At 32.2% G+C, this 27,773-nt stretch overlaps 1 protein-coding gene across 1 annotated transcript in view; it reads left to right on the top strand.

Moving 5' to 3' along the window:
• The window catches only part of LOC145292140 (uncharacterized), a 159,871-nt gene that overhangs the window by 79,453 nt on the left and 52,645 nt on the right, over nucleotides 1-27,773 (top strand). Inside the window, exons 4-8 of the mRNA XM_080138262.1 lie at nucleotides 5,413-5,512; nucleotides 8,918-9,037; nucleotides 16,236-16,292; nucleotides 21,538-21,705; nucleotides 25,562-26,006. Coding sequence (XP_079994388.1) covers nucleotides 5,413-5,512; nucleotides 8,918-9,037; nucleotides 16,236-16,292; nucleotides 21,538-21,705; nucleotides 25,562-26,006 — 890 coding nt within the window. The remainder of the gene's footprint in view (nucleotides 1-5,412; nucleotides 5,513-8,917; nucleotides 9,038-16,235; nucleotides 16,293-21,537; nucleotides 21,706-25,561; nucleotides 26,007-27,773) is intronic.

Raw genomic sequence — 27,773 nt, forward strand, 5'->3', positions numbered from 1 at the left:
GCTTCTTTTCATGAAGAAAGACTGATATAAGGAGACATTTATTGAGAGTTTTCATAAAAGGTTTTATTTAGAGAGAATTAATTCAGGAGAGAGAGACTATTATTCCTTTAGCTAATTATTTATTTTCCAACAACTGAAATAGGTGACGTGCACAAAAAGATACATCGAATTAACATTCACCTGAGATTACAAGTTTCCTACATCATTATCAGCAGTGTCTTGTTCGCACGGCTTCCAAGGAGACAGATTTGAAAATCTTTGTTTCTACCAACTCAAAAAAATGTGACATCATGCATCATATTTTGCTTTGTCTGCAGCATTTGACCTGCTTCAATTTTACATCATTCATTTCTGAGAACGATCCTTTTTTGCAGATCTGGATTAGTGTCATACACTCAGTTGACCTTTGTCAAAATTCACACTAGCTAACTTGATCACCATTGACTTGGGGCCCTAATGTAAAATACTAGCAGGTGTATGTCTGCGTCAAGTAGTTTTTTTTTTTTTTTTTTTAATTCCTGCCACATACTATATCCAGTTCATCAAACTCAATAGTTGACAATAAAGATAACAAAAATGTCTACTCATGCAAAAGAATTTACTGATTTTTAGAAAAAGTAAAATAGAATTTTAATTATGACTGAAAAAATTTGGCTAAATTTATTTCTAATTCTTGAACATAGCAATTATTTCCATTGATTTTATTATTCCATGTGTATGGCCAAATTTTTCGCTTTTAAACACTCGCAACAAAAAATAAAGTTAAACTTGTAAAAAATCTCATTAAAGTAAGTAAAGTTAGTCTTGATATGAAGTATTTCATTTTATCATTGCTGAATGTGTCTGCATTATTTCTATATAAATTGATTCAGATACAGAATTCCTCTTTTATTAAAAAATACAAAAATAAAATTTGTATGCTGTACATACTCGTGACAAAACGAAAGTTTCGTATTCCAAAAATAGTGTAAATTGATTAAGTAGTTTTATTTTTTAAAAAGAAATTCAAATTTTATGAGTAACTGTAGGGAAACCGACTTGCTCACGGTTTTAAAAGTAGTTCACAAATAAAGGGAGATAACTCAATTATTTAAAATTGCGAGATTTATGTTGTAATACCTGTTAACTGACATCAATTGCTTAAAAAATGATTTTCTGTATGAAAATAAAATTACTTGATCAATTTACAGGATTTTTGGAATATATTTTCGTTTTGTCATGAGTACGTACATCGTACAGATTTTTCTTCATATTTGTTTTTTAATATAGTAGTAATTCTGGGCAAGAACCAATTATGCTTATGTACAATTAATAATACTTGAGTTTAGTAATTCATTATCAGTGCAAAATTAGATTTGTGATTAAAATAAGTAAAATTCATCTTGTATTCAAAATCATTTCTTCTAACATTGCTATTCTGTCTACTATTACTAAAACTCTGGATCTTGATATCTTGTTTGTTTGTGAATGATATCACAAAGACAATGGGTAACTATTGATTAATGGTGATACAAAATGAAATCCTTCTTAAAATTTGAGAGAAAGAAAGAGGGAATCTATTATAGTGTTTTATCTCTACAAATCATGTCAAATCCTAAAGGTCTGGATCTTGTCCGTTATCTCTGTGTTATAAATTTATCTCTGAGCACACTGGATTACAAAAAAAAAAAATGACATCATCCACTAAAAACAGGAGGAGGAGGAGAGGTCTATTTTGTTTGTTTGTCTCTGTGATGTACACTGGATGGTGTGATCCATTAAAACAAATGTGTAGTAACTGTGCACTATTGATGACTGAAGAAAATGATGGCATCACAATCACAGGTTGTCTACTAAATTAATGTCTACACCCCTGAGGGTTTAATATATATATATATATATATATATATATATATATATATGCTATAAAAGATTAGAAAATCATTGGTACTATCGGCGTCAAATCCAAACAAATGGGACCATTATCTGGTTGCCTATCTCAAATTCTGTTCAGCCCCTGTTTATATCTTTCTCCTTGAAAAGTAGCGGAGGAAAAGTACAATGACCAGATATTTACTACCTTTGTTTTGAATTTGAAACAGATGGTCTTAATGTTGTTCTCATCTTCTGTAACACATGTATGAATAAATAATATGCTGCTTTTGAAAGTTTTTTTTTTTTTTTAATAATCAAGCACTTTGCTAACTTACAAAGGTGTGTGTTTGTATGTATATGCACATCTATATATCTATAAAAGTGAACGTGTCTGTGTGTGCGTACATTTCCTTTGTCAATTTAAAGTCTACAGACTCGAAATTTGCTATACAGGGTACTGAGATTTGGGAAAATCTATGTGATCGGTTTTGGGCTAGAAATTTGGCTGTTGAGGGGTCAAAGTTCAATGATTTGACATTTGAGAACTCTACCAAACTCCTCCGACAATTTTGGGTCTAAACACTTGAAATTTTAGATATAGGTTCCTTGGACATGGATCTAAATTAATAACTTGATTTGAGCCCAAAACAATAAATTTTAAGAGGTCATAATAGGGGTCATGGTTAAAAAAAATTTGATCTCTGCAGTCTCTACCAAATTACTCAGACAATTTCTGGTCTAAACATTTGAAATTTTACATAAAGGGTATTCAGAGATAGGGCAAGCTTTTTCATCAGTTTGGGTCGAAAATTTTTAGTTACCAATATATAAATGTATGTATGTATGTATGTTTGCATGTCTGCCCAATACTTTCGACAGAGGCGACGGATTTTCTCAAGATCAGTATTGTTTTGAAGTTTGACCTTTCAGACGATAAATATCGAGGGAAAAAAAAAGTATCTTCACCTTAAACTTGGCACTTTTCTACAGGGGGCGGGGGGCGCTTTTTTCGCCGATATTTTTGAAAGTCATCCTCTCCTTTCGATTGTCTAGTTTTAATATTAAAAAATGTCACCTCCGGTTTTGCGGTGGTTGTAACAGCATAGACGTCTGGTTTTTTTCTTGTTCTTTTCCTCCTTTACGGTATGGGTTCGAGCCTGCCTTCCTACTACCACTTTTTTTTTTTGCTCAACAACGCCGGGCTGAAATGCTTGTGTGTGTGTGTGTGAAGATGAGTTTTCTTTGTGATAAAAGCATTAAGTGCAAGTTCAAAATGTAAGTTTAGTAAACCAATTCAAGCAGATTTTTTTAGATAGCAAACATTTATTTGTTTATAGATCAAAAGTACTTCCAACATAAAAACGTCTTCAGTAGGATAGACACAGTTTGTTTGTTTTTTTTTATTTTATTTTTCATCTTATTTATCCCTTGTAGCATGATGCCATGAAGAAAAACGAGACCCGTTCGGTGTTATCACGGAAAACATATCCTCATATAACTTTCCATGCGTGACAATGTGGATCTGCTAACCTGGACATTTAAAAGTCCCTGTTGATAACACAGAACGAGTTTGTTTTCCTTAGTGGCATTATTATGCCACAAGGAAAAATAAGATGAAAAACAAAAAGAATCTGCAATGAATTGGCTTACTAAACTTACATTTTGAACACACACACACGCACACATATATAATGGTGGTATGTATAGCTGCACAACATATCTACACAACAATGTTTTAAAGAAATTATATCTACACAACAATGTTTTAAAGAAATTAACATGGAGTGAAAACTTGTATGATGCTTCTAAATTTAAAAAAAACTTGGTGCTTAAGGGACAAAAATGAAAAATATTTATTAATCTGTTCCCATTTGTTTTGCTTTTGAGTAAACAATTTGATTGGTTACTTTTTATAGATTTGCATGGGTGGTTATCCAGAATTGTCTCTACATTAAAAAATAAAAGTACATTAAAAATCTTTATGATGTACATACCCATGATGGAACAAAAGATGATATTCCAAAACTCACATAAATTGATCAACTAGTTATATGTTTATAAAGAAAATCATTTTTAAACAATTATAAGCTATTAATGTTTGTTCAAGATAGCCGTATGAGACGGTCCCTTCTCACTTACTCATAAAAGTTGATTTTCTGAATTAAAATTAAAACTATTAGGTTGAGAAGAAAGTTCTTGCAGAATTTATAATTTTTATTTCAAATAAGTTTGCATTATAATACCTTTACTGTAATATCGTTTTAAAGAACGTTTTTCACTCTGTCTAATCGTTTAAATTATAATCGTTTTAAAATAATTATGCCGTTTCAGAATTTTGCATATTTTTCTTATTTCAAATCAAGCTAGGCCGAAAAGTTGCTGAAACGGCTCACAATATCAATGAAGCATTTAGCCCAGGAACCACTACTGAACATACAGCACAATGGTAGTTTAAGAAATTTTGTGGCAGTGACAAGAGTCTTGAAGAGGATGAGGCTATTGGTAGGCCATCGGATGTTGACAATGATCAATTAAGAGCCTTAGTTGAAGCCAATCTATGCACAACAGTTTGAGAAAGTATACAACGATTTCCAACCACTTGATAGATTGGAAAGACAAAAAAAAATTTGATAAATGGGTGCCTCACTAATTGAACAACAACCAAAAAAAAAAACACCATTATGAAGTATCATCTTCCCTTTTATGCAAGAAGAACAACCTGTTTCTCTGATTTTTTTACAACAACCAGTGATGCTCAACTTGGTGACGAAACTCCATAACACTTCCCGAAGCCTGAGTTGCACCAAAAGGTCATTCTTTTTAGTGATCTGTGACTGATCTCATCCATTAGTCTTTTAAATGCAGACGAAACCGTTATGGCAGATAAGTACTGTCAACAAATGGATGAAATGCATCAGAAACTTCGACAACAATATCCCAGCATTAGTCAACAGAATATGGTAACTTCTTCTCCACGACGATGCCCAACAGCACATTGTTAAACTGACCCTGCAGAAGTTGAACGAATTGGGCTACGAAACTCTGCCTCATCTGCCATACTCTCCAGACCTCTCACCTAACTACTTTTTCAAGCATCTTGACAACTTTCTGCATGAGAAATGCTTAAAAAAATCTAAGCAATATCATTTCCACTAGAACACAAGATTTTTACGTTACTGGCATAAATAAACTTGTTTGGCGTTGGCAAAAGTGTGTTGATTCTGATTGTGCTTACTTTGATCAATAAATTTTTGTTTGAGCTGAGATATGGTCATTTGAATTTAAAAGTTAAAAACCCCCACAACTTTCTTGTTAACGTAATACTTGATTAAGTTATATGATTTTTGGAATATGACATTTTCATTCCATCATTGTTATATACATTATATACTGTTTTTTTGTCTTTTAATATAGACAAGAACCTTTGCATGTTACGAAAAATAGATAGAAACAAATTTGATTTCAATGTCATTGTGTATGCATACATAATGGTTGTCTATATTAACAATTTGATTTATTTCGACTTTTAAATGAAATGTTTCCTATTTTTCTCTCCAGGCCCTCCCAATGTGCTAAACTTCGCTGTATCCTACAATACTTTAATAAAGTTGCCTCTGTGGGACAACAGCTTCATGGCCACATACAGTTCCAAAGACAGGTAATCATGTTCTCTGTTCTCTTACAAAAACTAAAAAAATAATGATTCATTTACAGTTATCTTGAAGGTTAAAATAGCAATATATAGCAATTCAGAACATCTATGCAGTAGAACCCCAAAATATGACATACAAAAATTAGTTACAAAATACAGTACCGTATATAATACACATGTATATAATACACATGTATATAATCAAATAACATTAATAACACTGTAAGGTGGGGCAAATACTATAACGATGGGTAGGAAAAACATTGTATTCCACACCGTAATCTGAAAAAAAACATATCCTAACGTCACCGTATGGGGTTCTACCGTATTACATTTCTCTTAGTTCGTCCATTTGTTCCACTTTTTCTTGAAAATTACTGGGCCTATTTGGCTCAAATTTTGTATAGACCTTTGCTATTATAAGGTGCATCGAACTAAGTATTATGGTATCCATTTCATGCATAGTTAGGATTAATATAATTAATCACCACAATATCACATTTACTCTAAAAGTTTTTTGAGAAATACTGAGCTGATACGGTAGAAATTTTTGTATGGACCTTTGTTGTGATAAGGTGCAGTGAACTAAGTATTATAGTATCTGTTCGATGCACAGTTAATATGGATTAAAATGGATTTGTATTTAATGCAAAAATGAGCACAACTTTTACCCTATTCTACCATCATTTTGGCATAAAGCGCTCATTCTAAGTCAATGTGCTACAACTTTTGCCTATTTTAAATGGGTAAAAAAATCTAGTCTTCTATCGATTTAAAACTTGTCTAAGGATAATTTTTATGAAAGTTTCAATGAAATCTGAGACACTAAAACATGTATTCAGTGTTATATATATGAACAAATAATTAATAAAACATGTTAAAAGACATCTTGAAAAAGAGTTAAAAACATATTTAATTTTAAAAAAGGAAGCACATGATAAGTGGATAGTCCTTAATCCACAGTTTCGAAGAAATACTCTCCTTCTCATCAGAGGGCAGGAATTAGCAAAATGCAGGATCGGACTTTGCATATAAAAGTATTTAATGAAACTACAAGTAAGTCACAGATCTTACTTGGTTAAAAAAAAGGGTGAGGTAAGGGGAATAGGAGGTAAAAGAAAAATGATAAAAAGATTTCACATGAATGGATAGTCCGGTGAAGGGTAAAACATCCAAGAATGGTAAAATCCAAAACGGTCGAATTTAAAATTTCCAATCCAATGGGTAAATTCCAAATGGTCCAAAATGATCCAAAAGGCAGAGTTCCTTGGAAAAAATCGCAAATGGAAGAGAATTCCAAATCATTAAAAGAAAAAGCACTGGAGAGAATATTTAAAACACGTCTGTCAAGGCTGGAGGAATCACGTAAATTTTTTTTTTTTAATTTATTTTTTTTTATTTATATATATATATATTGCCTAACATAAAAGAATTTCCAGTCAATAAACAGCAATGTTTGCTTGTTTCTATTTCATTATCATATGTGCTGATTGGAATGAATTCTGTTTATTGGAAGTAATAAAAGCATGCACATAATTATCAAGCAGATTGAAGAACCAAATGTTGGGACTAGTGAAGCTTTGGAAGTTTGTATACAGCCACTTTCTAGGATTTCCAAGTGATGTTACATGGAGTAGATTCCTACTACTGTGTCTCTAGCCTTTCTCCAGGCACCTTCTCCATCCAGCACTTGACAACAGTGAAAAGCAATATTATAGCCACTTGAATTGAATCAGTTTCTTTTTAACATGAGAACGACATGACATGGACTTTTATTGGAAACATACCCAAAGACCATCACAGTTTGAAGGAAGTTGGTTTTTATGATGTGCAAAACTTTGTGGATGACAGACTAACCACCTGTTCAACTAATCCTAGCAGAAATTCTTCTCATCCAAGTAGTTAATAGGATTGAAAAATATGGTATGCAGAGAAAAAAAGACGTAAAAAGCACTGGAAAAGAGGGATTTTGAGGTGAGGTAGAGATGACCACCTTATCCAAAGGTGTTAGTGTAATTTTATGCTGAAAGCAAATTCCTGGCAATCCAAACTCTTGCTATTCCAGCCAATATGGTTAGTGTCTTTCTCAACTGCAATTCATACATTATAGTCAATGGGATTGCAATCGGATGAGTTTGGGATCAAATGTTGGGACTGGTGAAGTCTGTCACATCTGGGTTTTTCTGGAAGTGTTAAATGAAGCAGAATTTTGCTGTTGCATGTATGGCCTTTCCACAGTCACCTTTTCCATCCAGTGTTTAATAACAGTAGACAGTATATTAATATAGCCACATGAATTGACTCTAATCCCTTTTCAAAGAAAAGAGGGCATGACGTAGCCTTTGCTGAAAACGCACCCAAAGACCATCACAGTTTATGGGAGGTTTATAATGCTCAGGATTTTATGCAAATTGTAGGCTAATCACCTGCTGTTTTGTACACTGTACAACTGGTCCTGACAAGAACAAGTTCATGAAGAACTTATCTACATACAGGATGACCCCCCAAAAAAGCGGGCCCCAACTCTAATTAGCCCCCGTTTCTTAGTGTTTTGTCTGAATGAAATGAAACTTTGGTTCTAACTAGTTTATTATATTCAAAACATCAGATCAAAACACTATGGTCTTTTTTTCTCCGTTCTACAGTATATGTTCTAGATGGCCTCCATTTAGCTTTTGTTTTTTTTTTGGGGGGGGGGGGTCACCCTGTATAAAAATAAAAACTGCTTTTGTAAAATAAAACCTGTGGTTGTCCAGAATTTTCCCTATCTTGAAATACAGAAATAAAAAAAAAAATCTATATAGTACGTACCCAAGACAAAACATATATTTAAAAAATCATGTAAATTAATCAAGTCGTTTTGTTTTTATAAAGAAAATCATTTTTAAGCAATTGATAGATGTATTACACGACATAAATCTCAGAAGTTTGAAATATTGTAGAGTTACCTCCCATTGTTTCTTAACATTGTTTTCAAAATGGCAAGCAAGACACTGGCTCTTCAGTTACTCACAAAATTTGATTTTCCTATTTAAAAATAAAACTACTGGATTAAGTAGTTTTATTTTTAAAAAGAAAATCAAATTTTATGAGTAACTGAAGGGAGACTGTCTTGCTTATCATTTTAAAAACCGTCAACAATAATTCAAAGTTGCAAGATTTATGCTGTGATGTTTATGAATTTCTGTTAATCACATAAAAATGATCTTTTTTGGATATGTACATCATACAGATTTTCCTTTAGTTATGTTTTTAATATAGAGTGAATTCTGGACAAAGACCAATATCTCAAAATTCATGAAATTTCAAATCAAGTCAAACTGGAATATTGTGATTCAACTAGAAAATAACTATGAATTTCAACAATTATTCCAAAAATGTATAAAGTTAAATCAATTTTTGTTTGAATAGGTGATGGATCCTGGTGAACGACCAACACTTGATAATTGGCATAGTTGCAATTCTAACCTCTGTCCAATTTATGTCCGTGAAAATGGCAAAACCTACGACGCTAGCAATAAGACTCTAAAAGTAAGTAAATTTTTTTTATTTATTCTCTTTATGTAAGATTTCAATTTCCACAAGAAATTATTTTGGTTCTTGTCCAGAATTCACCGACATTAAAAAAACAAAAATAAAGAAAAGTTTGTATAATGTATGTACCTGTGATGAAAAAAAAAATATTGTATTCCAAAAATCATATAAATTGATCCAGTGGTTTTATTTTTTAAATATGAAAATCAAATTTTACTAGCAGGACCTATGAAAATTCCACAGCGGAGTCTATCATATGTAATATATTGATGTTGGCATTTGGTGGATGTTCACCGTAAATGGAGATGCCCTGATATTATTGTAGCTCTTTTGTTAAAATTGCAAAAGTAGTTACCTAGGCTAGCAGAGACGCTTGGCATAGCCCGGTCATGAATTACGTTTAAATATGATATTTGAATTTATGCAGATTTCATATTTATTATTATAAAGTCAATTTTCTATTGATTCTTATATATTATGAAGTTGTGATTTCCAAAAAACATATATATATATATATATATATCCATATGTCTTGGGTGCATCAGCTTGAATCGAAACCAAAACATATGAAGATATATATATAAACAGTGTAACCTGGATATAAGAGACCATAATATAAGAAAAACTGATATAAAGTGTAGGTCTGGAGACGACGTCTCTTATATCCGGGTTAGACTCTGTATGTGTATATAACTTGATTTCTTTCAGCTATAATTCGAAACTGAAACCAAAACTTGTGAAGAATTCTTGGTAAAATTGTTTATTACAAAAAATGGAAGGTCATAAAATTAAACAACCTTCACTCAAAAGAAAAAATTGTAAGCGTGACACACAAAATAAAACACACGCTATGGTATTAATATATAGATGAGTATTGGAAGGAGCAAGGAGTAATTCAACAATACTAAATTTATGTTTTCTTGCCTACAAATTCCCATTAATCGCTTAAAAATGATTTTCTTATTTGAAAATAAAACAACTTAATCAATTTATGGTGATTTTTGGAATATGATATTTTCGTTTCATCAGAGATGTGTACACTACAGTTTTTTTTTTTTTTTTTTTTAATATATAGTGAATCCTAAACAAGAATATATATTTTTTTAATTTCATTAATCATTATCCAATTTACTACTTGTAGATTTAATATTAATCAAAAAACATATATTGTACTTGTTTATTATTAACATGACCCCAGGGAAATTCAACAGCTGCTGACATACCATCTTTTGTTTCTTTTTCCTATAAAACTCTATCAGTTAAATATATTGTTAAATCAAGAAAAGCAACAATTCATTTATTCTAATATTTTAAATATTTTTTTAAATAAATGGTTAAGATGTTTCTCAATTTTTGATATGAGGATTGGTTATTCATATTATTTTGACTACTGCTCTCATCTTGAGTGAGATTTTCACTACGTTTCAGTCAATGTAACCTCCAACCTTCTTCAGGTGTATCTTGTCGAACTCTGGAATGTTTCTGTTGAAATTGGGAATTTGGATGGGGGTAGCATGCTCTTATTCTGTCAGACTAAGTAATTCGCAATTGTATTTTTTTCGATCACCCACACTGAGAATTGAACCTTCAATCTTCAGGTGGATATCACTTTTTACAATTGATTTTTCTAAGTACTCTAACTACTGCACCACAGGTCCTAGCAGACAATTCTAGTTCAAATTTTAGGAGTTTTGAACTTGTTAAACAGAGTATGTCGGACTGATGACAAAACTCGCATCCATGAATACCTCAACATATCCTATAAGAAAGAATTTAAGTAGGTTAAATCTTGCCAAATAAAGAAATTGGAAAATCTAAAAGTTAAGGACATAAGACTCCAGGTCTACTATTCACCAATAAGAGCCATTGTCAACAAAAGTAAATGTCAGCTAACTCCCTCTGAGGAATCAGTGCTTAACAAAGGTCTCAACTTTGCCACAACCATCAAGCTAATTCCATACTTAGATATGATAGCTCCAATAGAGGAGACTGCCTTGAATAAACCCAAAGCACAAGGAGATGAACTAAAGTGAAAAGTGAGACAAGCACTCGAGAATTCAAAACCTCCAAAAGCGAACCTTTCAAAAGAAGTATTGGCTATTAAGTCTCTGAGTAGTGACAGTGATATAATACTACCAGCAGACAAAGGCAATGCTACAGTGGTAATGTATAGAGCAGAATATTCCAAGAAATTGTCAGATTTACTAGAATCTGGTGGCTACTGTAAAGTGAAAAAGAATCTTTGAAAAATGGAAAGAAAGCTGTCACAGATCCTCAGTAAGAATAAGGAGCTAATACCACCTGCAAAATACAGACAGCTAGTACAGCATTACAGCAAGCTATCACACCTATATGGCCCCCACTAAGATTCACAAAGATGGTATTTCATTAAGAGCCATTGTCATCGCCCAAGATTCAGCATGCCATCTATTGAGCCGATTCCTGGTAGATATAATCACTCCAATCATCAACAAATCTCCATCATACATCAAGAACATGACTCACTTTGTGGAAATAATAAAAAATGATCCCATTCAAATGGTGAGTCTAGATGTAGTAAGTCTGTTCATGAAAGTATCCACTGATGAGACTTTGACAGTGATGATGTGATGCGGGGCAAGCTGACTTCTGATGCCTCACTGAAGGAACGCACTTGCATCCCAATTGACAATATAATGGAGATGTTTAACTTCTGTGTAGAAACTACATACTTCTTGATGAGATCCGATATATATCGGCAGAAAGAAAGTCTGGTGATGGGATTACCATTGTCCCCAGTACTGGCCAATGTATATATGGAATATTTTGAAATGACATTAGGATCAACAATACCAAAGCCAACAATGTGGTTGCGCTATGTGTATGATACATTCATACTCTGGCCCCATCAGGAAGATGTTCAAACATTATTAGACCATGTGAACTTGATCCATCCAACTATACAGTTCACAATGGAAAAAGAACATAACAGCAAATTATCATTCCTAGATATGCTGGTCCTGGATATGACTTTAAACTATATCCGATGGTGAGGCCCCAGCTTGTAGGCTTTGGGGAGTGTGGAGCCACCCCTTAATTGCCATTGCTCCCAGGTCCACTCTGACCCGGAGTGGTAGTACCTGTTAAGGTCTCAACTATGGGTTAAATAGAAACTTTTTTGAAAAAAAAACAAATATTCTATTAAAAACTTTTTCTTCAAAATCACTGGATTCGGCATTAAATGACCTAAAAAGGTTTGATATGCCGTAAAACAAAAACCAACCAACTAATCTAGATATGCTGATTACCTGCACTGGTCAGGAGTTTATATCATCTTTATACCTAAAGCCAATTTTCACTGGACAGTACCTAAACTTCAACTTCCATATAATGTTAAGAAAGGAATTGTCTGTTGCCTACAACACCGAGCAAAAGCAATATGTAGTAATAGCAGTGCATATCAAGAGGAGATGGACAGTTTAAGAGAAACCCTCCACCAAAACAACTATCCAGAGAGCATGATATCAGCTCCAAGAAATCTGGACCAGACACAAAAGAACACCACTCAGAAACTCATTACAGTTTGTATACCATATACAAAGGGCTTATCCGAAAAACTTCAATGAATGTGTAACCCATATGACATTAGGACAGTATTCAGGAGTGATTTAACTCCCAGAACAGCTTGTGAGAGTCAAGCTCCCTACAGAAAAAATCATGACTAAGAACTGTATGAGATCCCATGTAAATGTGGAAAACTATACAAAGGTGAGACATGTCGTCCACTAAAAGTAGGGTTAAAAGAACATCAAAAAGCCATAGTACATGGAGAGATTGAAAAATTGGGTATAGCTGATCATATCTGGAGGGAAAAGGGAAATCATCTTCCATTATGGGACAAAGTAAAAATTATAGATAAAGAAGAATGGTGGAGAACAAGATAGCTCAAAGAAGCAGCACATATGCTGGGAGACCTAGTATAGAATTTAATATGATATGGGAACCATTAATTATAAATAAAGATAATATATACAAGTAATAAGTAAAAACAATAACACACACATATATATATATATATATATATATATTACAATAGAAAAATGCGAGCATCGAAAAGTAAAGGACTAATTATTAAAACTGGAAAAGAAAAGGACACTGTATTCTAGTAAAAATATAATAAATTTATGACTTAAAATATTGCAGCATTAAGAATTGATTATATAATGTTATAAATTGAATTTTTAAAAAAATTCTGAATACTGTAACATTTTAAGTTATAAATTTATTATATTTTTTACTAGAATATCTTGTCTTTTTCTTTTCCAGTTTTAACAACTAGTCCTTTACTTTTCCATGTTTAAGCTTAACCATATTACTTTTCATGCTCGCTTTTTTTTTTTTTATTGTACTCCATGATTTTTCCAGGCCTCCAATAAATTCACTTCTTTGTTTAATTTTGGTCTTATTCCCCCCCCCCATAAACACATCTGTAATAACAATGTACAGCACTCGTCTGCTTTCAATAAAATTCCTCCAATTATCTTCCTTTTATGCTTTCATTCTCTGTTTCACATGTTACTTCTCTTTTAGCGACAGCAGTGAATTAGTAGCAACAGTAGTCACTGAAGCCATGTGGTTGCTATGGAAACCAGTCATAAAAAGCGTTGCTCACCAGAAAATTCATAACTTTTGCTTTACTCAACGAAAATTAAAAAAAGTTTTTCACAATATAGCTGAGAAGGTGATCTATAAACTGTAATAATTGTTTGAAATTTGGTTGAAAAATGAGTGAGCGGTGAAGCTTTAAAGCAGTTCTAAATGACTAAAACTGCCACTTAACCATATAATAAAATGCTATCGTGTTTGAATGATATATATACACAGTAATATATAGCAATAATAATTGGTAATAAATAGTGATATTTATAACTAGAAATGAAAATAGGTTTAAGGGTCCTAAAATTTGTACTAGTGCAGTCATTAGGATATTTGGAAAAATCAATTGTAAAAAGTGATATTCACCTGAAGGTTCAGTTCTCAGTGTGGGCGATTTAAAAATATAATTGCGAATTACTTAGAACCTCTATCCAGTCATGGCTGACAGAACAAGAGCATGCTATCCCGTGAAGTAAATAAACAATTCCATTCAAAATTTTGTCCAAATTTCCAAATTCGACAGAAACATTCCCAAGTTCAACAAGATACACCTGAAGAAGGTCGGAGGTTACATCAACCAAAACATTGTGAAAATCACACTCTAGACAAGAACCGTAGTCCAATGAATCAAAATAATATGGTTAAATTCAAAAATTCAGTTCCCAAAGTTAAGATGCTAGAAGTAGACTCAGTTTAGTTAAATATGAATGGAAGTCACTAAATATGAAACGAAACACGAAACCATATAGAAACACTTTGTTTTATCATGAAATAATAAAAAAAACAATAATCTTTTTGTTTTTTATATTTCTATAAATATTTTTTTTTATATTTAAAATATATTCATATGGAAATATTTTATTTAAAAAAAGTAATTTAAACTTTCATAGTTTACATTTCTATGAATAATTTTTTTAAATATTTAAAATATATTCATATGGAAATAATTTAAAAAAAAAATTTTTTTTACATTTCTGTAAATAAAGTTTTTTCTATTTTTATGGAAATATAAAAAATAAAAGTTTATTATTTTATTAGTCTTTCATGATAGTACAAGAAGCATTTAAACTAAAATAATATTTTGAAATAAATTATTTCCATATGGTTTCGTATTTCGGTTCATGCTTAGTGACTTCCATTGTGTGTTCCATATTTTAGCTAAACCGTATCCAATTCTGGCATCTTAACTTTTGGAACTGCATTTTTGGATTCAAGTAAATAAATCATCTTATTTAAAAAATAATTATTAAAATATTCTTTTAATAAATAAAACTGTTGTGTCCTGTTTTTAAATTGACAACAAAATTCTGTTTTTGACATCTTATTCAATTTTAGAACAATTTGTGTTTTAAACATGTATGGAAAGCAATAATATATACATATAATGGGCATTTCATATTTTAGTCTTATTTAATCTTTTTAATGAGGTAATTATTTTGTGTATGTTTATGTATAATAAATGTAAAGGTCCTGGATATAACCTTAAGACATCCAGTAGTAAGATCCATTTTGGGGCTGTGGGAAATGTGGAATTGTCTCTTGGTTACCATTGCTCCCAAGTTCACTTTCGCCCTGAGTGGTAATACCTGTTAGGGCATCTGGTGCTACCAGATCAGACTCTGAAGATATTGGCTTCCTGACCAAAAATGCACCAAAGATTGATATTGTTGTTTTTTTTTTTTTTTGCTGTTTTTTTTTTTTTCCATTTCTCTTTGGAAAACTCAATCATGTTCTGCAAAATCCAAACTAATGCCATAAATAAATATTTGAAGATATAAAGAACTTAAATAGTAAATGATTTCTGGATTCAGCATTAAATAACTATGAATAATTCATACATTGTTAATAAAAAACATAAAAAAACAAAAGCATAAATGTAAAATATACTGTAAGTTATTAACTTAAAATGATTTAGAAAAATAATGTATTTACGTGCTCAAACCCAAACTGATATTTGACAACTGTAACACAAACTCTTATTCCTATATTTTCTCTTGATTTATAATTCTGTGTCTGCACAAAAAAAGATAATTGAATAGAATTGTTACTCACCGAGTGAAGTTTTCTAAGAATAAAAATGAAAGATTTCTACAGAAATTACAGCTGTTGATAAACTACAATCTTCACATAATACAGGATAGGACTTGATTAAAAATTTCATCAGATGAAAAAATTTTCTTACAAATACATTTTTACCATTATTTCTGTATTCATCCAATTCATTTTTTGTTTTCTATAAAAAGTGATATTTTAAACTTGATTATGTAATTTGTTTCAAAAATACACTACTCTATTAGAAAATTGTGTGGTAAATTTAATTTTTGAAACACCTATCTTGTGAATAAAATTTTAACTGTTCCATATTGATAAATTGTATTATTTTGAATCCCTATTAAATTGTCCTTCATACTTTTTTAGTAAAGTAGTTAAACCTAATGATCTTAAACCTATTTTAATTAGAATATGATCCTAGCAGATCATTGCTATGATTCTTATTAGTCAAATGTTTATTTCAACTTTCTTTTTCATTTTAACTAATAAACAAAAATATGCATTTCAGATTGGTTTTTCAAATAGATTTCTTGGAGGCCATGTTTTAGGAAAAGGCAGGTGTCAGGTAAGTCAATTCTTAAACCGTTTTAAATTTAAAATTATCAGTGCTTGTCCAGAATTTCTCATTTATTAAAAAAACAAAAATCAACAAAAATCTATATGATGTACATGCCCATGATGGAACAAAAAAGATCATATTCCAAAAATTTCATAAATTGATTAAGCAATTTTATTTTTATAAAGAAAATCATTTTTAAAAGATTCAAAGTGATTAAATGAAAAATCGTAGGCATTACAAGTCTGATCTTGTAAGTTTTAAATGCTGAGTTATCTCTTTGTTTCTTCGAGATGATGTGAGATAGCCCCGCCGCTTTCCTTACTCATAAAATTTGATTTTCTTGGTTAAACATAAAACTACTTGATCAATTTACCTGATTTTTGCAATATGACATTTTCATTCTATCACGAGAACATACATCCCATAGATTTTTTTTAAATTTAATTTTTTAATATGGAGGAAATTCTGGACAAACACTGAATTATCTTAACATATAACGCTAAAGTACTGATCTTCTGAAATTTTGGCAAGTTCTACAGGGTGGAACGATAAAATTGTCGCCCTAGAAAAGACGACATGATTCCTTTCTGTTTGATGAAAACCAGTTTTCATCTTCTAGTTAGCCAGTTGTATACAAATCCCAAGATTGATAGGAGCCTTTTATCATATCTGAAAGTGACATTATGTTCGAGTGAGATCAGAAATGTGCCGCTGTACAACTCATGCTCTCTACCAATCCAAGTTATGACAACAGGACCATTGCCAGCACCCTCAAAATGCAAATCTGGACAGTTTAACACTTGAAGGCACAGCTTAACAAAGTTTCCAACCACAGTTATGGTTGTTGGTGTGGTTTCAAGTGAGGGCCACATCATGCCATCTCACATCTTTTGCTTGAAAGTCAACACCAAATGTACCTGGATGTGCTGAAGTGTGTATGGTAATCCCCTGGTGCAATCAGGTGGCCATTGCAGACTCTGGGTATGGCAGCAGGACTTGATGCCAGTCCATAAGTCCGAAGAGGCTCTGGCTTGGCTTCAGAAGGAGTGCTATTACTTTGTAGCCACTGCCTCCCTCCAATCTTCCCCCAACCTGAACTCTCTGGATTACTTTGTTTGGTCATACGTAGAGAACATCACCAACATGGTTTCTCACAACACCAAAGCCAGCTTGATCGCTACCATATGCCGAGTATTCCCAAGCTCTCACCAGTGCTTGTAGAAAAGGCATGCTCCCAGTTCCAGGTCCGTATCGAAGTGGTGATTGAGGTTGAAGGCGGCTACATTGAATGGATGTCAGCTCTACTACATAATCAAGTTACCTGAATTGATTTTTTTTAATAAAAGTTTTAAAATAAAGATGTACTGTTTTTTTTATTTTTTTTATTTTTTGTAGCAATGTGTGTGCGTGTGCATGCATGATGACTGCGTAGGCGATTTTGTTGGTTCATAAAATTAATGATTTAATGGTTTAGATTTGAGAAATATAGTCTTATTTTAACAAGTTGTCAAATTTTGATTCATCATCTTCTGTTAATATATATATATATGGGACTAAATTCCATTGGTTGAGCCATAATGTGAATACAATTTTAATTTTAAATAGTGAAGTTTTGGATACAAGAAGAAAAGGCAAAAAAAATAATTTGGGTCTCAACCTTGACGGTTTTTTGTTTTTGTTTTTGAGACAGATTACCACATGAACTCTTAGATTTCTGCAGATGCAGCAAATGTTTCAAGTTTATATCCTTCTCAAGTAAATGAAAATTTCCTGAAAACTAGCATTGCAGCAAAAGTTGTTCAATATTTTTAATTGAAAACATTGTTTTTAAGAAATTTACAACGGTTACATTTTTTAGAGATGCTAACAACTGCTGTTTATAAATATCAGACAAGATTTTTCATATCTTATATATACTAGCTTTACCTACTTGGTTTTATCCAGTATTCTGTTTACATTCATTTTTATTTTTACATTTTTTTTTTTAATCACGCAGCTTTTTTTTTTTCTTTTTAATTCAATCCTTTGGTCATTAAATTATTAATGGAATCAAATTTTTGTACAACTTCAACTGATTTTTTATGATTATATTGTTTAATATCTATATTTATAAGATTATTGAATGTAAATAACTTTCCAAAATTTCAGCCTTGTAATTCCTTATGATTTTCTATTCAGCAGTTTAAATACTTTCAAATGTTTTTCAAATTTCTTGTTTTTTTCCAACAGTTAGCAAAAGCATGAGAATTACACATAATGTGTGTATATATATATATATATATATATATATGTGTGTATTGAGAAGTGATACACGAATTACCATTAACATATAAGCGATGCTCTTTGTGTAAACAAATCGAGCGGAGGTATTTCGAACGATGTCAAAACATCGTTAAATTCACTAATCGTTCAGCAGCCACCAATAGTGTAATGGTTAGGAGCCTTGACTGCCATACAGACGGTCGGGTTTCAATCCTGGCTTGAGGTAGTTGCCTGTCTAGCCGCACTGATGAGCTGTGAAACAGCGAAACAGTACTGTATGGGGATGACATATATATATATATATATATATATATATATATATATATAAATTATGATTTTCAATATCAGACCTAAATAGCATTTAAGTTGACAAATCGAAACATAAGAATAAGCGAAGTAAATATTTTTTAATATTAAATTAGTAAATATTTTATATAAAAAAATGTTAAAACTTAAAAAAATCGAAAAAACGCAAAAAAAAAAATAACGTAAGACAAACGAACGATGTTAAATGTAAAAATCGGAAAAACAAAAAAGAAAACGCGAATGTGATGGAAAACCCCCCCAGAAAAACGAACGTTAAAACTTAACCAAAAAAACATAGAACGTGAAAAATGGCTTAAATAACTCTGTTTCAATATTAAAATTTTAAAAATCGAAAAAAAAAGAAAAGAAAAAAAAGACACCTCACACCACGATTCGAACTTACAACCTTTAGATAATGATGCCGACCTCTAATCAAGTGAGCTAAGACAATGTTGACGAAATTGGGTCGTTTTTTTTTTTTTTAAATATTTAAACTAAATTATGTTCCGACATTATTTGCACATGCGTAGAAGCGAACTTGTCATGAGAGGACGGTTTTTGCTGACTCCTCCCTGTAGAAAACTGATGATTTTAGGATGAAGAAGTTAATGTTTTTGGCCAATTTTTTGATATTTGTCGGACGAACGTTGGAACTTTAAAATGATACCTATGTGGCAAAAATCCATGGCGCGTGTCGAAAGTTTTTGCGAGACCTACAAACACACACACACACACACACACACACACACATTTTGCCTTTTATATATATAGACTAGCAGGGGGGCACCTGGCATTACCCGGGTGTTTTGAGGTGTGTGTGCTCGGGTGGGGATGTTAATCAAAACATAAGTATAAGCAAAGTAAATATTTAAAAAAAAATTTTTTAAACACAAAAAAAAAACTAATGTAAGGCAAACGAATGATAAATGTAAAAATGGGAAAAACAAAAAAGAAAACGCGAATGTGATGAACAGAAAAAGGAACGTTAAAACTTCTTTAAAATAATCTGAAAAATAAAAACCAAAAAAAAAAACACTGGCTTTAATAACCCTGTTTCAATGTTAAAATTCGAGAAAAAAAAGACACCTCACACCATGATTCGAACCCAAAACCTTTAGATAATGACCCCGCACTCTAAGCAACTGAGCTAAGACGACGTTGACAAAATTGGATTGTTTTTTTTTTTTAAAATATTTAAACTAAATCATGTTCCGACGTTATTTGCGCATGCGTAGAAGCGAACTTGTCATGAGAGGACGGTTTTTGCTGACCCCTCCCTGTAGAAAACTGATGATTTTAGGATGAAGAAATTAATGTTTTTGGCCAATTTTTCGATATTTGTCGGGCGAAGTTGGAACTACCGATCTCGTGAAAATCCGTGACCCGTGTTGAAAGTTTTTGCGAGACATACAAACACACATACAAACATACATACATTTTTGCTTTTATATATATAGACTAGCGGTGGGTACCTGGCGTTGCCCGGATGTTTTTCGGTTGTGGGGTCTGGGTGTTAATGAAAACCTAAGAATAAGCGAAGTAAAAAAAAACAGAAAAACGAACGTTAAAACATCTGAAAAACGCACGAAAAATAGTTTAAATAACCCTGCTTCAATATTAAACTTTAAAAAATCGAAAAAAAAAAAAAGACATCTCACACCACGATTCAAACCCAAAACGTTTAGATAATGAGGCCGCGCTCTAAGCAACTGAGCTAAGGCGACGTCGCCAAAATTGTGTCGCTTTTTCAAATATTTAAAGTAAATCAGGTTACGACATCGTATGACGCATGCGTAGAAGCGAACTAGTCATGAGAGGACAGTTTTTGCTGCTCCCCCCCCCTGTAGAAAACTACTGATTTCAGGGTGAAGGAATTAACGTTTTTGGCCAATTTTTCGATATTTGTCAGGCGAAGGTTGGAAGTTTAAAATGATACTGATCTGGCGAAAATCTGTGACCCGTGTCGAAAGTTTTTGCGAGACATACAAACACACACACACACATACATATATAAAAACAAATACACATACATACACACATTTTTGCTTTTATATTTATAGATTACACACACACGAGTTTGATAAAATAATGAAAACACCTTAAAATTTTAAATAAACTTATTTTAATATGATATAGAACTACCTTTGTGAAGCTCTTGGTGAACAGTTTTTATTGAAATGCGATTATCCAAATGATAAGCTTAGCTGCAATTAATTTTCGGTGTCCTGGTTTTCTTCACAATCCTTACAAGGGCTTTCAGACAGTTTTTGCCTTTTCCAGAATTTTGTTTAGAGGGGGATGTTTTCCTTTTCTTTTCTGTAGGCTTTCGTCACTTTCAAGACAGTTTTACTCCATCTCAGCCACTTCTGTTGCAGTAGAATCTGCAATACAAGCACCAACAATCTGCTCTCTTTGGAATTTTGATCTGTCATTTTAATTTTTCTTGCTAATATATTCTATTTGAACAAAAAAAAAAAAATTAACCAATTAATTCAAGACAGCAACAACTATGTATAAAAAATTATGTAACCATCATTTTAATAATTCCAAAAAGAATTATAAGTGCTTTAAAATTGCTGCAAACTTCATAAGATGTTTCCATGATTTTGTCCAACTCGTATATATAAAGCTTGAACATGGGTAAAAATATATTATGTTTTGTTTTCTATTTTTCTTAATTCAGGAAGAAATTCTCTTGATGACTTGTCCTGAGCTGATTGCTTCTGTGTTATTCATGGAAGCCATGGATGATAATGAAGCAATTACTATCAGCGGATATGAAAAGTTTTCAGAATTTTCTGGTTATGCTGACTCTCTTCGATTTGCTGGCGATTACTGTGATAAAGCCGAAGTGAGTTTCCTTCTCTTCCTCTTTTAAAGTGGGAATAAAGATTGCACCAGGAGAGTAGAAAGTGGATCTTGTGTTTACTTTCAGAAACCTTGTAACTTTCACTTCTCTTATTTTGTCCTTTAGTTCTCACATTCCATGTGTGATGTTTCTGACAAAGGAGAAAGAACTGCTGTTTTCTGGATCAGCCTAACATTTATCATTGGCAAGTTTTTGACCTTGAAGTAGTATTTTTTTTTTTTTTTTTTTTTAGCTCCTTACATCAAGTGGTTTCATGCTTTGTCTGGAGCGATTTCCATAAATAAACAAAAAATATTGTGCTAGAAGATATCAAAAAGCTTACCTAACCACCCGAAATAGGTTTAACACGTTCACTTGCTCATTAAAAGCAGTTTTACTCCGGAACTCCATTTTAAGTTCTGTAGATTTCTTCTTTGATGGTTTAATGTTAATTCACTGATACTTTGTTACTCAAATTATTTTGCTGTTTTCTAGTTTAAGGTTTAAGGCTCCTAAAATACAGGATCTGTGGCATTGCAGATATTGTGTTTAATAAAATCCAGTTGTAAATTACACTCTTGAATCTTCAATCCTCAGTGTGGGCAACACTAAAAATACAATTGCGAATTATTTAGGACTTCTTGGTCATGACTGATGGAATGAGAGCATGCTACCTCTGTGGATTAGTAAAAGTTTCATATGAAATTCTTTGCAGATTCCAGAGTTTGACAATATACACCTGAAGAAGGTTAGAGATTATATAGACTGAAACATTGTGCAGATAACACTCAATATGAGAACAGTAGTCTGAATAATCCAAATAATATGAATTAGGATTTGTTTTTCTTCCTCTTCAGCAGATTAAAGTAATTTTAACAATTAATGAAGTTGTTTCAATCAATGTAAAAATGTAAATGTGAAAAAAATGTCAGAAAGTTGTACTAATTTTTTTCATTTATCTTCTTGAATTTTCCATAACTCTGTGAAGTCTCCCTTATTGCCTGTTAGTATTTTTTTTGGTGCTAATGCAGAGAGTGATCCATGCTATTTTTTAAAGTTGTATTTCTACATTTAATTAATTTATTATATGTTTGTTTTAATTCACTTGTAAGGTTAAAGTACAGAATAGGTACAAAACACCCTCCCCATATTAAGAATGTTTTATTTTTAAATAATGTTATTTCAGGACGGATCATTCTCTGCATGAGTACTTTTTTTTTTTTTTTTTTTTTTTTAACATGTGTTACAGTTAAAAGTGACTCTGTATAATTCTTTTCTGGTAAAATTTTAAGTATGTTGTCAAAAAATAAAACATAAGAAACCCTCAGATCACTCATGAAATATCTTTTTTCTCACCCCAAGCAAGATTGAGAGGAGTAAGTTGGACGTACGTAAGCCAGTCATGTATAGGATAACCAAACTTAAAATTCCACATGTGGAATCATTAATAAAATTTACAATCTTTTCTGTAATTCAACCATATCTGGTATAAATAAATTTTAGTTTATGCCAGACTTATCCACCAAGTTTCAATCCTGAATGCCCAACAGTCTTTTTATTGCCATTCAATTATGATCCAAATTTTTATCTCTGCATTGCCAGCAGACTTGAATATGACATGTAAGATTGTCCATAACTCTGATGCACTTTTTACTGAATATTCAAGTTTAAGATTGTATTATGGGCTCTGAAATTGTGCACCTATACACAAGATTTTGGGATTCTTGTCCAGAATTCCCCTTATATTTAAAAACAAAAATAAAGAAAATTTTGTATGATGTATGTACCCATGGCAAAAACAAAATATATTCTGAAAATCATGTAAATTGATCCAGTAATCTTATTTTTAAATTAGAAAATCAAATTGTATGAGTATCAGGATTGACGTTCTCATCTGCTATTTTGAAATAAATCTCAGAAAACGAACAATAACTCAACAATAATTCATACTAGATTTATGATGTTGTATTGCAAACACATCTAAAGATCCCTCCATAACCATTCATGTTTTTATGCAAATAAATCACTACCAAACTTTCACAAAAAATACTCGACTAACTACTATCATTATTAATAATTTTCCCCACTTTCTATATGTGCTTAAATCTAAACACAGATTCCATTAACAAAGCTTCTTTCCTAGAACTTGTGGAACACTGTCCCACTGGCCTGTTTCCCGGCTGATTACAATATTGTAGCCTTCAAGTCCAATGTAAACAAGTTCTTGTTGGGCCATCCCCTTAAATAATCCAAATTCTTTGCAACATACATCATTAACGATTACTACACTATTACTTTACATTCATTAACTCTTATACTAGCGTGGCCTTCGAGCCTTGACAAGTGCTGACACCTTTGTAATAAAAAAAAAAAGATGACAGTCCTATAAATAGTGCACATTTTTTTTACTAATGACCTCTAAAAGCTAATGTATAATTTTTGAGTCCATAATTAATCAAGCTCTAGTCCATCACCTTACAGATGCTAAACTTCTGACCAATCAATGATATGGATTTAGGCAAGCTCGTTCTACAGCAGACATCCTAACTAATATACCATACATTGGACAAAACAGGAGAGTGTAGAGTGGTAGCCTTAGATATATCTAAGGCTTTTGACAGGGTATGACATGATGGTCTTCTCAGGAAAATTAGATCGTACAGTATCACTGGACGAATACTTAACATAATGAAATCCTTCTTAAATAAGAGAAGAATCCAGGTTGTCCTCCATGTTCGTATATCTAAACAATGATATAAATGTGGGTGTACCTCAGGGGTCAATCCTTGGACCTTTATTATTCCTAATATTCATAAATGACCTCCCTGATAAAATTGTCTCTGAGATGGGTATATTTGCTGATGACACCACGTTCTATAACCGGCATGAGGAGAGAACTAATGAACACATATGTAAGGAAATGGCAGAAACACTAGAGGAAGACTGTAGTGGAATGGGGACAAAAGTGGATGGTCACATTCAATACTGCCAAGACTAAGCTTGTCCCTTTTAATAATTACAAGAAACCTTCTTTACCATTAATAGCCATGGCTAAAGATACATTACCTGAAACTACTTCTTTTAAACTTCTCAACTTAACGTTCAGAGGGAACATGAGTTGGAACAGATACATCGAGAGCATTACCAAGGCTGCTGTGAAGAAGGTTGGCTCTCTCTTCCGTACTAGAAAGTTACTTACGCCTCAAAGTATCCTGTACCTCTATAAAGCCACAAATCGCCCATGCATGGGGTATTGTTGTCACATTTGGGCTGGTGCGACTGGTCTCTCGCTCCTGGACAGGATTCAAAAGAATCACCAATCTGATAGGTCCTGAACTGTCATCTCTGTCCCAACGATGAAATGTTGCAGCCCTCTACCTGTTTTACAAGTATTTTAATGATAGATGCTCCAACAAACTACAACCTCTTTTACCCACTCAACGTAAATATGTCCATCAAACCCAACAAGCAGCAAAGTCCCACCCCTACAGAGATCCCTATATGCAAGAAAGCCTTCTACTCCAATAGTTTCTTCCCCAGAACTCCTAGGCTCAAGAATTCTCTTCTGGGTTCCTGCTTCCCTAACTTTACCGACATGCAGAAGTTCAAGTGTAATGTGAACAGACATCTTGCTGCTCAACTCCCTACATAGTATTCCTGCAACTTATGTCCCTGATAGTAGCTTTCGCCATCAAGGTGACACTGTGCCTTGTTTGGGGTGAAAATGTAATAATAATTTAAAAAAAAAAAAAAAAAACTTAACGTATGTTGTAATATTTTTGGCATACTTGAAGGATATAACCACAAATATTTAGCCAATTCTATTTATAACCATGAACTGTTTCTTTTATGTTTTAAGCGCGATGTTCACGGAAAACTCGAGACCATGCTTAGTGCAGTGAATATGCTTCCCTACAAATTTAGCAACCAACATCGGCAGTACCTTGACCGCTTTTTATTGCGAGACCTCAACAAAAGTCTTGTAGGCTTCCAAGCTGCCCTACCAGACCCAAAAGTTCCCTCCCCCGATGACGGTGGCTGCTCCACTGAGCCATCCTCCATTTCTACTCCGACCCTGGTGCCTCTTGATCCTGCTGCTTCTCATCCCATTTCTCATCAACAATCATACCATGCTGACAATGAAGACAATATCGCTACACTCACTACCAACGCTTCGACATCTACAATACTGACCAACAATATGAGCAGCTCCGTCAATAGCACCCTTGCAACGAGTGGGGACCAGTCAATTACTGCTAATGCCATTGCCTGTTCTACGACTACAGAAAGTACTGACATAGAAGGTAACTTTCTTGTTTTTCTTCTCGCTGTGTCTCTCTCTCTCTCTCTCTCTCTCTCTATATATATATATATATATATATATATATATATATATGGCTAATTCCATGTCAAATTGACAGGGGTAAAACCATGTCCGACATGGATTTTTTTTCAAATTTGCTACACTTATAGATCTCCATGAAAGGAATTGAATGGCACTCGTTAAACATCTCAAGGTCAACGGGTTCATGAAATATGACCTTGACCTTTTACAAAAATGTGAATTTTTATGAAGTGACTAACTTTATAAGATGATGTCTCTTGTTTATGGGCCTACAAAGTTCATTCATATATCATTTTAAAGTACTTGGATAGATCTATAATTTTATCTGGGAATTTTATTTTTTTCAAGATCAAATTAAAAAAGTTGACCTTTTCCTTAACTTTTAACCTGAATTATCTTAAAAATCGTTCTTTCAATTTCTTTTAAATTTTGACAGAAGATTTGTCTATTTTATGACAGTATATATTCCAAATTTCATGATGGGCCTTTCACTAGAACTATCATTACAAGCATTTTAAAGAAGTGGGCAAATTCAAAATGGCAGAACATAGTACCTGCGACTTCTTATAAAACATTTTGATATTTCCTAATATGGTCAAGTTTGATATCTTTGTAAAGCTATTTTGATGCTGATTAATATTTACATAAAGACCATGGTCAAAAAGTAAATAAAAAAAAAAAATTCTGTTGATGAAACTAAATTTTCTTCATTTGTTTTATTTTTTGTTTTTGTTTTTTTAATGCAACACAGATTTTGTTATGGAAAATAGTGATATAATTAGTGTTGAGGCAGAACATCTAGAACTTTTTTAGGTATTGGAATCGGAAAACTTATATATGACAAACCAATGAAAAGTGGTATTTCAAACTTATGTGACAAAACGATTCCAAAAAATGTTAAACATTTCTTTTGTTTGTATTAGAAGATAATATATAGAACATTTATTTTTAAGCTACTAGTAAAAATAAAAGTTAAGAACATAAAAATATGATGTGAATTTATTTTAGCTGTGTGAAAAAACCCATAAAACATGACCTTTTTCCTGCCCAGTCCTTAAAATATTAAAATACTTTCGTTTTTCAGTAAGTGAAACTTTTATCACCTATGTTAGACATTTTTAATTTTTGAAGTCACTCTCCCTTTACTTGAGACTACTGCCTGTTATAAAAATAAGTTCTCAATATATGTAGTAGAGGGATTCGTGAAGATAAAAAGCAATAAAACATTATAAAAAAAATATTATTGAAATAGTTTTGCCAGTTGAGTTGGACTTAGAACAGATAAGACACAAACATTCATGCTACAAGATTGACATTTTGCCACTCACCATAAAAATGTACGTTCTATTTTCATTAATTTTATGTAGAATTTTAGTAGATATTTTTATTAAAATTGTGAACCTGTAGGAGCGTCACTCATACTAAAAATATGTTTCTGTTCGGTTTCCTGCTATTTTTCAGTGGATTATTATTGAATGGACACTTGTATGCAAGATTATTAAAGAAAAAAAATTAAAAGTTAATATTTCGACATTTGTAAGGGGTGCTCACTTTTTAGTTATGATGTTATAGTAAATCAATACCCTATTTTGTAAACACGAAAATTAATTTGTTTCTTTTGCCTATTTTTTGTACTTATGTATTTTAGGTACTAAAACACGGTTTTACTAAATATTTACGATTGTTCCTTTGGTTAATTATGGGTTTCCATACTTTATTTGGTAAA

The sequence above is a fragment of the Euprymna scolopes genome, chromosome 13 (assembly GCF_053919585.1).
Source record: "Euprymna scolopes isolate OS-2025 chromosome 13, ASM5391958v1, whole genome shotgun sequence".
Lineage (NCBI taxonomy): Eukaryota > Metazoa > Mollusca > Cephalopoda > Sepiida > Sepiolidae > Euprymna > Euprymna scolopes.